Here is a 15051-nt window from a genome sequence, read left to right as displayed (position 1 = left end):
GAAGAAAAAGGGAAGCAGAAAATTGGAAAGGGGAAAAAAGCCTTGCCCGTTCAGTGGAGGGAATATATTTGATCAGTTCAGCTGACTGGAACTGCTCTCTCTCTGTGTTTAGCCTTAATTATTTTGGCTTCCACTCTCCCATCCCTTAGTTGGTCTCTTCTAATTAGTCCGCCCTTCACAGCAGGGATTGTGTATGCTCTTGCAGGTGGACTCAGATACTGCGGGAACATTAACAAGGACATAGCACTAGTAGTTCTAGTAGGTCCAGTTCAAATCTTGGTAACTGTTGGATTGGTTCCTCCATTTACATGATAGGGGTTTTTTTTCAGTATATATCATAGAAGTGATAGCCTTTCTTGTTTAAAGAAAATAGAAGGCTTGTGGTTAACTTGCAGAACCGATAGGTAGAGAGCTTCCTGACTTGTGAAGCAGAAACTGGGTGAAAAAAAACAGTAAATTGGAGCAATGGTTGTTCCATGTAGTTCAGGCATGTGCAGAAGCAAGACACAGGTAGAGCAGAGGCAGAGGCACAGGCCCCTTGTGGTTTTGAAGTTGTAATCTTCTCCTCCCCCCAGATTTAGGCTAATTGGACTTTTTTTCTAGTTCTTTGACATGCTGTTGAAACTTAAATACTAATGACCCGCCACAAAAGTCAGTGTCCTAGTATAGACTGATGGGCTGTGGTGCCTTTGCGCTTAACCCTTCCAATAAATCGGACAAGCATTTGCTTGCTGGGAAGCGCATCTGCTGCTGCTGCTGCACGTGGCAGATGAGGTACAACATAAGTAGCCGCACTCCATACAGGGCACGACCTACACTGTGCCTTCGGACACATACCAAATTAGGTGGACTTAGGTTTTTGTGTGGTTTCATGTTGGAAAAGACCTGTGGCGTCCTTCCTGGTGCAGGGTTAGCAGGGGCTGAATTGTGGCAGCTGAGGTAACATCTGGCTTGGAGGGTAAGAGCTGCTGACAACTGAGGGCCATGTAGGATCTCGGGGAAACACAGCCTAGCCAGTTCTGCTTCAGCATGGAGACAACCCCCAGCCAAAACTGAAGTTACTTTCCTCATCAAATAGGTGTTAATGAAGAATAAAATTAAAACAAACAAACAAACAAACTCTTTGTGGAGGACATCATAATTACAAATAAGAGATTTATTCTTATGGAAGAATTATTCGAGGATCATGAAACAGAAAATAAGCCAGCTTGAGGATGTTGGAAGACGTTACACCAGAAACATCAAAATTAATATAGCAAATTGTGGAAAACACAAAATTAGATAAGGTGCTCAATTTTCAGTCAGATCAGTAGGATCAGCAGCAGCAATTACAAAACAGCATAACTTAGGTATTAAAATTGAAGAAGAAATAAATTTTGTCTTTTTTTCCTTAAGTACAAACCATTTGTAAAGCCCTCAGTGTCTTCCATAGCACAGAGTTGTGCATGTATTAAAAACGGGAAGCAGGGCTTGCATGCTCTTGTTGAAATTTAACACTGACAAGGAGGCAAATCAGCCCAAAGTATCTGCAGCACAGACAGGCAGTGGCTGCAAAGTGGTTGCGTGCATGTTTTATGCAGTGGTCCTCTCATTTTAGTAATCCGTCAAATGTTAGCACAGCCCTTTATGTGTCAGGATCCCATACAACTGGTATGTGACTCTTCATCATCACTGACAAAAAGTAACAGCACTGCTACAACAGGATCAGGCAGTAATTCCCACGACTGTCAAAACAACTAAAATCCATGGGAATGCAAGCTGGGCTCTCCCTGGGAACCTCATTTTGAGAGACCCTCGGGTTAAATTCAATCAATCAGTGTGTGTCTGAAATTATATATACTCTACTTGCATATTTTTTGGACTGAGAAGGTTCAATATATAAACTTTTGGGGAAAAAAATAACAAAATCTTACTCTATATAAATAGTTATTTATAAAAGTTGCTTTATCCATAGAAAATTAGGATCCAGATTCTTCATTTTCTTGGAACATAAAGTGAGAATGCCCTGCAGAAACACTGAGCCTCTACACACACAGTGGTAGACTCTTGGTAGAGCATCGTTGGCATTAACAAAGCTACGTCAATTTACATCAGCTGGGAATACGGTCCATAGGACCCAAGTTACACTGGAAGATAATAATGATTTCTCTCTCAAGCATTGTTCTGTGAATTCAGCCATTAAAACATGGGAAGTAATTAACATCTCAATATTACATATTGAAATTTAAAATATTGTAAAAATAGCATGTTAAGCATATAATTTTAAACTTAAAAGGATTGGCATTTGCTTGTATGATGGTTAAGCAATTCAGATTCTGTGTGATACGGGTAAATCCACAGATTTCACTGAGTTTGTGTACCTATGTCAGGCCTGCCCCCGGCACCAAGGTATTTGTGGATCACTTGTCCGTTCTGTCACATCTAGATTTCAAGCCACATGGCGCAGTTCTCAAGTATCTGAAAAGGTATTTTAAACTCCTACTGAAGCTAATAGGAATTCAGCCAGTGTACGGAAGGTAGGACTAGGCTTCAAACAGATCCTAGGACTCGGACTATTGCACTCTTCATCTCAAAAGCAAGCCGGACACAAATTCAAACTGAATGAGGAAACTTTCCTTCTTCATGTTCTTATTCTTTTACTTGGCACTGAGCGTTTTTTAGAGTAAAGCCCATTTTCTTGTCTGCAGGCAGCTCCATTCATATGGCCGACGCTGTCACTTGCACCTTCTGGTTGAGAACTCCCTTCAGTCGTCTGAAACAGAAATGAAGCGTCAGTGAAGGCACGTGCGTGTCTTCCAACAGGCAGCCACTGGGCTTGCTTCCCATTAGGTAGCTCTGCCTGACTCTCCTCTTTCAGTGGCACAGCTTCTTAGCTTTGAAAGAAATTGAACCGAATGTGTACCGGTGTCTGTAAGAGGAGTCTCGCACCCCAAATCTAGTATAACCTAGGTAGCCAGTAGTCCATAGGGTCTCTGCCTTAATTACTACATTCCCAGACAGCCGAGCTGCTGCCTTCCTACCATTCACAGCGTGACTGGAAAACTCACCAAGGAACAGCTCAGCGAGCTTTCCTATAGCACGGTGGGTGACGTGTGTTTTTAAGGGTGTGAGAAATTGTGTATGATTTATCCAAGGCTGGAGCTGCACCTAAGAAGTCCTAATTTGGATGCGTGTCAGCCATTCAGACTCAAAGAGCTATGGTGGAAACTAAATCCTTGGAACTCTCCAAAAACTTGGACACCTTCCAAGCTGAAGGCTTGCTCAGAAATCCAAATATCCATCAGTAGCGCACAATACCTAGAAATAGTAAAATTGTTGACCGCTGAGCTCACAGTTTTGTGCAGCCCAAAGTCTGGTCGGTTTTGTTTGCACACAAGGAGACAAAGCGAGGGGCTTGTCTATAACACGTTTCTCATCGTAGGTCTGTATTACTCCTCTCTTTTTAGTTTTGCCCCAGTAACACAATCCTCTCAGGTTTCTAGTAGTGGGTTACATTCTGAGCTCAGTGGCAAGGCACAGAGCCGCTCATGCAACCAAAAATGAAGGCGTGCTCTACCAAAGTAATATACACTTGCTTTGCCAAACACCTATCCAAATAAGAGTTAAAAAAAAATAATCAAAACATACTTTTCTTTTACACTGTGCATTTGTAGATGCATTATTTTCTGTCTTCATTCCAGTTGCCTCTTCCATTTCTAAAAAAAGTAATAAAATAATTAAATTAAAAAGGACAAGAGGTAAGTAAGCATACAGTCAATTTAACAGCTGGCTGAAGTAAAAAATACCTAATCAGCTATTCCTCTGGGCATTTATCACACAGAAGAATAACTAAAGAATGATGAATAGTTCCTAAAACATTCTTCTGAGGTGATGTGATTAATGTATCATCAGGACTGTGTAGCTTGGGGGGGTGTTTAGAGAAAAAAAATGAAATTAGCAGCTTAACTGTAGGATGGGGGTTCAGATAGACCTTTCAGAGCTGAATTCTGCCTTTGTCCAGCAGGTTTGTGCTAGTCTAACTCCAGTTGTTATAATCTGGGAAGATGGGAGCATTTTCTACATTTTCAATGTAGCATTTTCTACATTTTTCAATGTAGAAAAGGCTTGGAGAGTCCTTATGCTAATAGTATACCTGACATTATTTTCCCCTGGATTGGTCCCCAGGTAGAAGATAAATAGAGCCTGAAAACCTTCAGGCTAAATTTGAGTGAGACAGTCATGTTCCAGTATGCCAATTAAATAAAAAAAAATAATAAGGTAGAGCACATTATGGAAAGTTTTGCCACTTCTTCAGCAGTGTCTTTCAAGCCTGTGATGAATTAATATATTTGCTGCTTAACATATAGCATATGCGACAAGAAATAAGTAACAACACTGACTCTGTGAGAGAAAGGATCAAGAGTGGGATTTTGTCAGTTTGGCTAAAGTATGTATGGGGCTTTTTACTTATTTATAATAATTGACATTAAAAACAGCAGTCTGGACAAGTGGTAAGAAACGCAACTGATACCTTCCCTTGCATGTAATGGTCTAGATTATGGTGGGTGGTGTTTCTAACGGGTCACCTGGAAATGAACAAAGAAGAGTATTCCTTTGAGCACACATACCTGTGAGCAGTGCATCAATTGTCTCCACTACATGTTTTGCATCTTCCGTTGTGAAACACATTGGCGGTTTAAATTTTAGTATATTTCTGTGGGGTCCATCTGCACTAAGAAGGATTTGATGCTCTTTCAGCCTGTGGAAAGAGGAAACATCTGTGTTAGACACAGGTATAAAACTATGTTGTGCCCTGTCAGACCCTTCAGGCTGAGTTAGATTTTGAAACTTTTCTTTTTCTAGTACTATGTTATCAAAAGCTACACAAATTTAAACTGAAATTAATGACTAATTGCTAGGGAACATTAGGAGGGTTTGATCACTGCACATAGTCTTTAAAAACCAATTACTTGTAAATAAGGTGAAGGGCTTCAGCTGTGGCTGGTGTTCTCTTTTGTTGATCTTTCACCAGATCCACTCCAACAAACAATCCAACACCCCTGGAGTAGAGAAAAAAAATACAGACAAGTGAAATCCAGTGTCAGTAACCCAAGCCTCCTGCTGCAAATGCAAAACCTGTTTCTAACAACTGCAATTCCCATCCCTGGGGCGCGAGTAGGGAAGGAGCAGCAGGAAAGAGAGGAGACTTTCTCTTTGGTCGTCTTTTGGCACTGGCTACTTCAGCCAATCAAGTGGGATAACAGATATTTCTGGATAAATAAATTTAGCTGGCTCATTAAGGCTGCACAGCCAATTAAGACCGATAGAATAATTTTCTTTCTTTCTTATCCTGCAAACTTCAAGCCAGGGAGCTGTGGAAGACAAATAACCAAAAACAAGAACTAAAAAAAACCTACAACCCAACCCCTGCAAAAAAACTTGAAGGCAGTTATCATGGTAGTAACATGAGATGAGGAGAACCCACACTAACATCTCCAAATGAAACGGACCAGAGATTTGAACAAGGTCTCCATCATCCCACCAGTGTGCTGACAACTGGGGTATTGCACATGGATGGCTCTTCTACTTTCTTCCAGAGCTCTTCTAGTGGCTATGCTTATACCTAACTAAGCAGATGGATGGACAACTTTTTTGAAAAATTTATTGCCTTACAGTATCAGTTTGGGGTAGTCCATTTTAAAAAAAAGAGGTGTAGCATTATCATGACATAATGTTTCTGTGTTCCCCTCACCCCAATCTTTTTGATTTTTCTAGCATAGTTATTTTTCTTCTCTGACATCGCTGTAAGGCACCCACCTGATATCTCCCACTAAGGGATGTTTCTCTTTTTGCTCAGCCAGCAACTCCAGGAGATAATTTCCTACACGTGTAGCATTTCCTTGGAGATCTTCTTTTTCTATTACCTCCAGCACAGCCAAACCAATAGCACAAGACACTGGATTGCCTCCAAACTGATAGTAAAGACAAATAGGAAAATAAAACCTGTCAGAAACATTCATCTGTGTCTATCCATGTTGTTTTCACTTGCCCTCTCCTGCTTGGCACGTCATAAAGAAAGCTTGAAGAGGTGGGGATTTTGTGCCACGCAGGCTGTGGAGCACTGTCCCCCACACTTTGGTCAGTGTAAGAGGCCCAAGGGAGGGGGTCTCTCTTCCTCTGCTTTGAGTTTCAGTAATTTGAAGATTTCACAGCTGAAGCGTTCAAGCTGCTGTCATGGTTTGCTGATTGCATGTGGAGGCAAAATGCTCCTGTGAACAGTGGGTGATAGATCTGATATTTATTGACCTGGAGGGTATAAACTCCATTGAAAGCAGGCGGATTCATGGGAGCTGGGAAGAAGGCTTAGTCACAGGAGCAGAAACAGGACGCAGTAAACAAGAAGAAAGCTGCTTCTCTGTGGCATGCACGCAGCTCAAATGTTTCCTGGTAAAGGGTCGCTGTTTTGTTAGGTGACAACTGCAGAGCAAGGTCTGCCAGGGCAAGAGCCCCACCAGCACAGGGTCTGTCCTAGAGAATGAAATTTTACATGGTCAACATTTCACAGGGGGTGGAGAGTGAGAGAGAAGTAAGGAATAATTTGTCTGTATGGATGTGAGCTGAGACACACAACTTGCCAGAGAGTTAGTGCTGGTCCATATTAAGATATACCACTAGGTACAGAGCATATTTCAAAGCCTCTCCACTTGCTTTTAGATATTAGATTGCGGTTAACTTGAGCTCCTAGTAAAGTGATATCGTGATGGATGCAGATGCTAGCTGAATCACCTTAATAACTTGTAACTGCTAGGTGCAGACCAAAAGAAAAAAAGGCAAACCTTCATCTACGAACTTACTGTATTGAAATACTCCAATCCAGAGGCACCAAAACTTTCAGCAATTTCCCTTGTTGTGACCACACAAGACATAGGGTGGCCGTTGCCAATGGGCTTTCCCATGGTGACAATGTCAGGCACAAAATCTTCGCCTTGCAGCTGGAATGCCCAAAAATGCTTGCCAACTCTGCCAAAGCCAACCTGGACCTCATCAGCTATGAACACTCCACCGGCTGCACGCACGTACCTGCAAACAGACAGAAGAGCCTGAATGATTAGTGCTGCAGTACACGTCTCGGTTAAGCAATCTAGGACAAGGGAGTGAGTATTACAGAAATTCTCCACTGTTGAGACCAGGTTAGTTAAAAAAAAGAAAGAACGTGGCTGCTGAAACACAGATATAGCTATTTCAATTAAAAAAATCTTTAGTTTGCTAATTTTTTTCATGCAAAATAGGGCTACTGTAACAGTACTGCAGGGTTATATCTATGATGGTTCAACTTAATCTTCCATCAAAATTACGGCCTGAGCATTAAAGATAGAAAAGGAAAGACAATTATCCAGCTAAAACCAACTAGTCAGCTGATGTTCCATAAAAAATAGAAGTGGAATAATACTCTTCAAAAAGTAGAAAGGAACCACAGATAGCCATGAACAAGAGAGGGAGATAGCTGAATTGATGGGATAAGCCTATAGTGAAAAACCTATTTCTTTGGTTAATTTTCCAGTTATGCCCTTTTGAAGTGATGTACATACTCTGCCACTTTCTGGAAATAGCCCACAGGTGGAATTACTTGGCCTCCACAGCTCTGCATGGATTCGGCTATGAAGGCAGCAATCTACAAAAAACAAACTCAGGTGAGAGCTGTATTCATCTACTTGGCCTTTACACAAACATCTAACAGTCTAGAAATAAATGTTTAAACTTGTGCCTTAATTTAATCACGCAATGGATTGGACAACCGAGGGCTCTTGAGAACAGCTACAGCTAAAGAATTTATTCATTTTGTAATCTGGGGTGCCCAAATTTGCAGTAGCCAGGGCCACCTTTGCAACCTGATGGGAATACAAGGACCTCTTTTGAGCCCTGGTCCTACACCTCTTGAAGTGGAAGACACTGATGTCAGTGGATGTTGGGTCAGGCTCCTGGGAGCTCTGTAAATTTATTTACAAATTTCAATTTACAGGAGACACACAACAGTGTCTGCCATTTTCCCCAAGAGGTTAATGAAACTTGCTTAATGCCAAGGCTCTCCAGTAATGGGTAAATGCGGTGATCAGCTTTTTTGTTCAATCCTGAACACCAGGTAGAGGTGGGTAGAAGCTGAACGGTAAAATGACCTGTGGCTATGCTTTGGGCACCCCTGCCTAATGCAAATAACTACACAAGTAAAATGTCAACATGAGGCACTTGACAAAAGAGGAGAAAAATTCTACAAGTGAAATAATTCCAGTTGCTAGGAATGAAAAAGGAAGTTATTTCAAGTCGGGAAGGGTAAGAGCAGCGGATCAGATACACTGGAACATCAAAATTCGTTTCTCGTCAACAGCAGAGGTCTATGCAGCAGAGATACGATATTACCCCAAAATCTCAGCATAAGTCTGCTATTTAAGGGATTGCATCCCCACACCACTTGTGAACCCCTCCCTGAGCATCAAGAGGTCTCTCTGGGCTGGTGCAGTCTTCCTGGAAACAAGGCCGAGCAGTAACGTGTAAAGAACCGTACACTATATTTGAAGAGGCATGCTACGGCCAAAGAGTACGAAGCTTCCCATAGCATGTGAGGCTTAGCCTTTAGCACAACTTGTCCTGCCACAGGTCTATGTCACCACAACCTAAGAAATATGCAAAAGAAAGGAAACAAGGGAAGAAAAAAACAAAACTATCCGTTAGTAGAGAATAAAAAAAAGTTGATGAAGAAACTAAAAGAAGAGTGATGCAAGTCCATTGGACTAGAAGGGAACATGCTGTTCTGATTTCCACTGAAGTCTTCTGTGACTTCAGTGGGCTTTGGATCAAGCTCTACATGTCTCAAAATGCTAATGCCATCATAAAAAACATTAACACACATTCAAGTAAGCCTATTCAGAAATTGTCTGTTTTTATCAAGGTCGTATTGTGTATGATTGAAAGGTTCACCTTTTTAGATGACTCCAAAGTTACCTTAAACTACTAGACTCAGAAATATAGTATCAAGATTTTATTAGCATATTTCCTCCATGTCCTGGAGACTTTTATATATCCTTGCTAGAACTGGTGATGTAGTTTCTCAGCTGACCTCAAAGCTTGCCCTAAGATATTTACAATCAGTAGATTCAATGCATAAAATAGGAAATGAAACTGCTTTGGCTTCATCTGCTTATTTACAGCTGTATTATTGATGCTTTCATTGATGCCTAGAAAAATTATGGTAAGAGCATCAGGAAGAAAAATAGCCCATTTTGAACACAGAACCCACCGTCGAAAAAAATGAAGGGGAGTGGGAAGCAATGGAAACTGAGTAAAGAAACATGTGCTTAGTTGCTTGTTTCGTGCCCCCATGCCACGCTTAACAGATGAAGCCTCAGCATTTCTAGAGCACAAAACACACACCTTGCGTCCATTCTTCTGTGCTTCTTCAATAATCTTTTTCACCTCTTCAGCATAGGCGCTTGCTGGATCTGGGTGGTCTTCCCTATATTTCCCTCTGTAGATATCTGGAGAAGGAGCCTGAAAAAAAAACATTTTTTTTTTCTTTTTTTTTTTTTTAAAGCCCACCCTTCTATGAAACATTTACTTTCTTTTCTATTGCTCTGCATTTTTGTCTTTCCACACATATAGATAATAGGACAGCCTGAATTTCTGCATGGAACTGCAAAATGCTTACAGGAGCTCAAACCCTGTGATGTGCTCAACATTACTAGACATGACTGTTGAAAGAGCCATCATCTACCTCATCCACCTTTCAAGACTGTCCCTTCTCTCCCCAGGACACAATACTGAGTCCTCATCCATCATCTTATTTCAGATTCTTGCAGAAAGATCCATTTCTGCAACTGGAGAATGGGGTTTTCCAGTTTGTCGCTTCCCTTCCAGTGTCCGAGTCACGGTATGAATCTTTATGACCTTCAGGCCTCTACAGACGGTGTTGGGAGAGTTCAGTAAACAGGAGAAAGGAAGTGGTATAGAAAGGTGGATACTGCTTTGGCAGTGTGGTTAACACAAGGAGGTCTAGGTAGGAAAAACCTGCTTGATGTATGTCTCTGGGCTGAGAATTGCTTTTGTCTTTGTAAGATATACAAGTTCAGGCTGAAAAATCAAACAGTACCGTGCTCAGTTGGAGCTCTATACCCAGATCTGTGTGAACTTGTGGGGTCTGCCTTTCCAGTTTTTGGATGTAGACTCAAAAGCCCTGCATATCTTTAGCCAAACCAACGCAACAGATATTGGCTAATTTCTTCAAACTGTGTAACTATACAGTGCAATGACTCAGGAAACTTGTAGCACTATAAAGTAAATCAGCCTCACAGCTGAATACCCTCCTAGAAACCCAAAAGATAAAAAAAATTGCTGTATTTGATCCACTGACAAACAGCAAAGTGTATGTACTCTAGCATCAGCAAAACAGAATAAAAGTATATTTACACCAAAAGTGGGTAATACAATATGCTGCATAACAGGCATGAAAATAACAAAAAGCAAAAAACCACACTTACCACATGCACAAACTCCTTCTTGCTGTCCTTTCCCAGCTGATTAAATTTATAGGGACTGATGTCAATCAGAGATGTAACATGGCCATGGTAAGCACTGCATGAGTGTTAAATATTGAAGTCACTTTTCACCAAATTTATAGAAGACCTAAATTTACAACTGTGCCCATAAATAATCCAGAATAAGCAACTGTATCTGCAACACAGTAGCACTGTTTGTGAAGGGATCTTGATTTAATTTACTCAGTCTTTCTCTCAAAGGCAATATGAAGCTGCTGTTGACTTTAATTCACTAGCGAGACTGAAACCAGGAGGTTTTTTTTCTTGCAAGATGATGTCCCTGGGACCGCATCACCTCTGCGGTGGCTGCGCTAGCAGCCTTAGCCAGCAGTTGAGCCATAAACATGAAGCAAAGGGAACCTCAAACCAAATCAAAGACCTGTCACAACCTCACAGTAGCACACACATAGGGTAGAGAGGATGTTTTTGCACTCCTTTCTCTTCTTTACACCTTGTTACCACCCAGTCAACAAAATCTGCCAATGGACACATAGGAAGGACAGAAAGCCCGCCCTGACTGGGACAGCAGCTATAGCAGAAGCCTACAGAACCTTGGGACCCGGGCAAAGAAATACCCTGTGTTGTTCAGGAACAGAAGACGTTGCAGTGAAGCAGTGACAGAGCCAGCTCCATCCTCAGCCCCTCCTGACGGAAGCTACTGTCAGTGGCTCCAAATCTTGGCCACCTGAGTCAAGGAGGGCTACCAGGAACCCGAGCACAGCCGAGTCACAGAAGCTTTGTGCAGTTCAGATAGAGACACGTGCTCCTGCAGTTGCTCTGGCTGGACTTTCTAATCACAGCCCGAGAAGATCCGGTGCTACAGCAGCGTAACCAATCCTACAGCTGCATCTAGGATAGGGAAACCCAGAGACAGGGTCAGCCATGGATGATGGAGCTCTCAATATCTCCTGATTTTGGAGCTGCTTGGTTTTGTATGCATACTTCTGTTCACTGGAGGAGAGCTGAGCATCAGTGCAGCACCTCCGCAGAGCTGCAGGATCTTTCTTCTTGACCACTGGATATTTATTTGTACAAAAAGAAACGTGTCCAGCAGAGCGTGACAAACAGAAAGCCCTTTTCCAGAGCAGCCCAGTGGCCAGACCACTCACTGACGTTTCAAACCAACGTTCAAGTCTCTGGCCTGAAATGCTTGGGGAGTCTATGTGGGAAATGCCCTGTAACAGGTGATTGACCTTCCGGGGTGACTGACAAGCTTATTTTTCAGAGATCTTCAAAACTTGTGTTTATCCAAATGCGGAAAAGGGATTTCCTGACCTGTTCTAGTATGAAAGCAACAAAGCTTTTCTTTCAGCAGGCAGCGGAGTACAAACAGCGGGGGAGGTGGGGGGGGTCTGCAAAGCCGCTTCTGAAGTAATGGCAAGAGTTGCTGGCTGCATTCACATAAGCTACTCTATGTACTTACTTTTCAAGGGTGATCACATCTTGGTGCCCATGGTACTGCCGAGCCAGTCGTAAAGCAAGATCATTTGCTTCAGACCTGCATAATAACAGATACAGCCGCAAAACAGTGAGGAAGGGCTTCCAATTAAAATGGTATTCTGACACGGAAGAGGAGGCACGAGACTAATGAATATAATAAATAAACACAGCAGGCTCTGTTACTCTACAGATTACAATGCTGAGGTTGAGACTGCAAATGCCACATAAGAGGGCAAAGAAAAAACAGCTCTTTGTATAAACAGCAAACAAAGAGATGCTTTCTCCCCCCACACACCAGTTTGCTTGTGGATATTTACATCCTCTTGGTACAAATGAGAGTGCTTCGCAGCTGAGAGCGCAATGCAGCCGCAAACCCTCGAAAAGCAACAGCGTGCCAGCCCCGTCTCCCACCCTCCACGACGGCTCCATCCTCCCCAGCATTTGCACCCTCAGGCAGCAGAGAACGTGAATCTGCTCCCCAAATGATGACTCAACCTTCAAGCCCGACAGGTTGTCTGTTCTGGCAATGTAAGTGATCACAGACTAAACAGGCTGCCTAAAGAAGAGTACTAATTTCCAAGGTCATATGTCAATTTACAGATTGGGTTCACCAATTTGCGGTCTAATTTGCTTTTTCTTGCTTTCCCCTCCCCCCCTTTTTGCATAGCATTCAGCTGACCAGTTTCACGTTTTGGCTCTCTTGCATTGAGGCATCACCCTACATATGACAGCTGCAAATAGGAAGGATCCTTCGATCAGTACTGGAAATATTGTTGTTGCTTATTACTAAGTCCTACTTAGTAAGATTTGGAGTAAGCTCTTCTAAGTGTCCGCCTCAAACAGGACCAAGATAGTCACAATGGAAAAAAAATAATAATATTCAGACATACCCAGAGTTAACAAAATAGCAAACAGAGAGTTTCTCTGGCAGGGTGGCTGTGAGACGCTGTGCGTACTGAACAAGGTTGTCATGCAGGAACCGGGAATTTGTATTGAGCAGTTCCATCTGTTTTGTTGCAGCCTTTATCACATATGGATGACTGTGGCCAACTGAAGAAGGAAATAATTAGTTATTACTAGCAAGCAGTCAGTTATTGAGCCACACAAGGACATTCAGAGAAGCACTGTGAACATCATCACTTGGAAGAAGTGTGTTCTGATCACTGTTAGAAATGAAGGAATAAAAGCAGCCTTAAAGCTGAACTGCTTACCGTGTGCAACGTTGTTGATACAGTCTAAGTATTTTTCTCCCTTCTCATCAAACATATATTGGCCCTGAGCACGCACTATCTTCAGAGGGTCCTTGGCAAAGAAAACTTTGCAGGAAGGCCTAAAAAAAATAATTATAAAATAACACTATTTTAGTTTTCTCAGTCCTTCCCCCTCCTATGAGTGTTGAGGGGGTTGATGTTTAGCAGCTCTAGAGACAACTGCCTCCCTCTGCAAAGAGCTCGTGAGTGGTTCACATGGTGGTCAAACAGGGCTCTCGCTGAAATTAAAAGCAGCCGCCGTGCACCTCCCTGGGCACGGTGGGAACAGAATTAGGTCTTTAATAAGGGTGTTTTCAAAGCATGACTGTCTGCAAGTGGTTTCACAGGAGCACAGTGACTGCAAGTCGTTACAGGTCCTTATATGTCCTGCTGCGTTTCTAGGCTGTAGCTGTTTGTTTACATGCCTTATGAACATGTATGGCCAATTAACTCCCTGGGAATAAAACTATGTTGTTAAGTATTGTTTTATACTATAGCCAAAAAATCATTACGTAATGGATGACTGTACCGTACAGAGGTCACATTCAAGAACAAAACACTAATGCCCTGCAGGCTTTATTTTCAGAGGTGCTGAGCAGGTCCTAAAAATCTCAGTATCTCATCCTGACTGCTTAGGATAAGATCTTAAAAAGACACTATTTAGAAGCACCTAAATTACACTGGCTTCCAGCAAAACTCAGGCTCCTTGTAAAATTATCCAAAGCACTCTCTAAACACTCTTTTTTCCCCCCCTTTCTTTTTCCCCTCTTGGAGAACATGCCGGCTATGTAATTATGTTGAATGATATTACTGAGCAGAAGGAAAGTCATCTGAACTTTTAGTAATGTTTATATGGCCTCAGATAAACACAGTCGTTTCCAGGTAACTCAGACAGTGCTGCTAATGCATCCCTATTGTCACATATATTGAGATTATGAACTTGTAAAGCCCAAACGTGGCTCCTAGAAAGTGAAGTTGTTTACTTTCTAATAGTTTCTAGTTCCGTTGCACAGATCTTTTCTGACATCTTTGGCTATTCCTCTGGTACACTTTAAAAGCAGTGAACATCATCATCATCATCACTGACCATTGCTTGACTACATTTTTTTCTTCTGTTAGGTGTCAGTCCTTCCTGTGAAAGTTTTTTTGTTCATCTAATACAGCCCAATTGTATAATCCTTGCACAGGCAAGAGTCCCTTAACATTGAGCTGACCCCTAAAGAGAAGTTTTTGTGCATGCTTTAAGAGGCCATCACTTCTATGAATCTTTAGTGAACTTTCTATACATTCCACGCACTCAGGATGCAATCAGCAAATCGCCACTGCTGGTTTTAACAATCTGGACTTACTTTTCACTTGGCGACACCTACTGAAGAAGGAGGAAACGATATACTATCGCAATACAGTGGGATCAGACACGTGCACAGACAGGGCTACGGCTCAGGTCACGACTGCAGGCAGCCTTCCTCAACTTCCCCCACTTAGACCTGGCTTAAGAAATCTCCTCAGCTTCGTTTAACAGAGAACGTCTATTTTTCAGGAGCGCGCAGTTCATTCAGAAAAGCACCCTCCACAGAAGCATTTTTAGAAATGCGCCTGGGTACCACATTCTGCTTTGCCGGCTTGCTCTGATCAGTTAAAAAAGTCAAGCAGCGTTTGATGTGCTGTGTTTTAACGAAGGGGCCCAAAGACGCGGCAAGCTGAAGGGCTGGCAGGTCGCGTCCTTGCCCCGCAGTCCCTGGCCGCGGGCACCTCTTGCCGGCCGGGGCTGTGCCCGCTGCCCCGCCGGGGCTTGC

The 15051-nt window shown here is 42.4% G+C and overlaps 1 protein-coding gene across 1 annotated transcript; it reads right to left on the bottom strand.

Annotated features, from left to right (window-relative positions):
- Window positions 1–2343: 2343 nt before the first annotated feature.
- Window positions 2344–13330, bottom strand: ETNPPL (ethanolamine-phosphate phospho-lyase). The gene is made up of 12 exons (XM_009885487.1): window positions 13217–13330; window positions 12896–13055; window positions 11989–12063; window positions 10509–10602; window positions 9406–9522; window positions 7569–7651; window positions 6834–7059; window positions 5797–5951; window positions 4950–5039; window positions 4608–4738; window positions 3628–3695; window positions 2344–2752 (listed from the first exon to the last, which is right to left on the bottom strand). Exons 1-12 carry the CDS (start codon window positions 13269–13271, stop codon window positions 2621–2623), a joined length of 1386 nt encoding a protein of 461 aa, XP_009883789.1. The 5' UTR covers window positions 13272–13330; the 3' UTR covers window positions 2344–2620.
- Between the last annotated feature and the right edge of the window lie 1721 nt (window positions 13331–15051).

This window comes from Charadrius vociferus, unplaced genomic scaffold (genome assembly GCF_000708025.1).
Source record: "Charadrius vociferus isolate BGI_N301 unplaced genomic scaffold, ASM70802v2 scaffold55, whole genome shotgun sequence".
In the NCBI taxonomy this organism is placed as follows: Eukaryota; Metazoa; Chordata; class Aves; order Charadriiformes; family Charadriidae; genus Charadrius; species Charadrius vociferus.
The sequence above is the reverse complement of the archived record's forward strand: the minus strand, read 5'-3'. Positions and strand labels throughout refer to the sequence as shown.

Bases quoted from the DNA above. Each gene is read 5' to 3' on its own strand.
- ETNPPL (XM_009885487.1), bottom strand. From the start codon at position 13,271: ATGTTTGATGAGAAGGGAGAAAAATACTTAGACTGTATCAACAACGTT. The intron at 5,040-5,796 runs GTGGGTGCCTTA...TCTCTACTCCAG, and splicing joins CCCTTAGTGGGAGATATCAG to GGGTGTTGGATTGTTTGTTG. The intron at 3,696-4,607 runs GTATGTGTGCTC...TACTTTTTTTAG, and splicing joins AATTGATGCACTGCTCACAG to AAATGGAAGAGGCAACTGGA.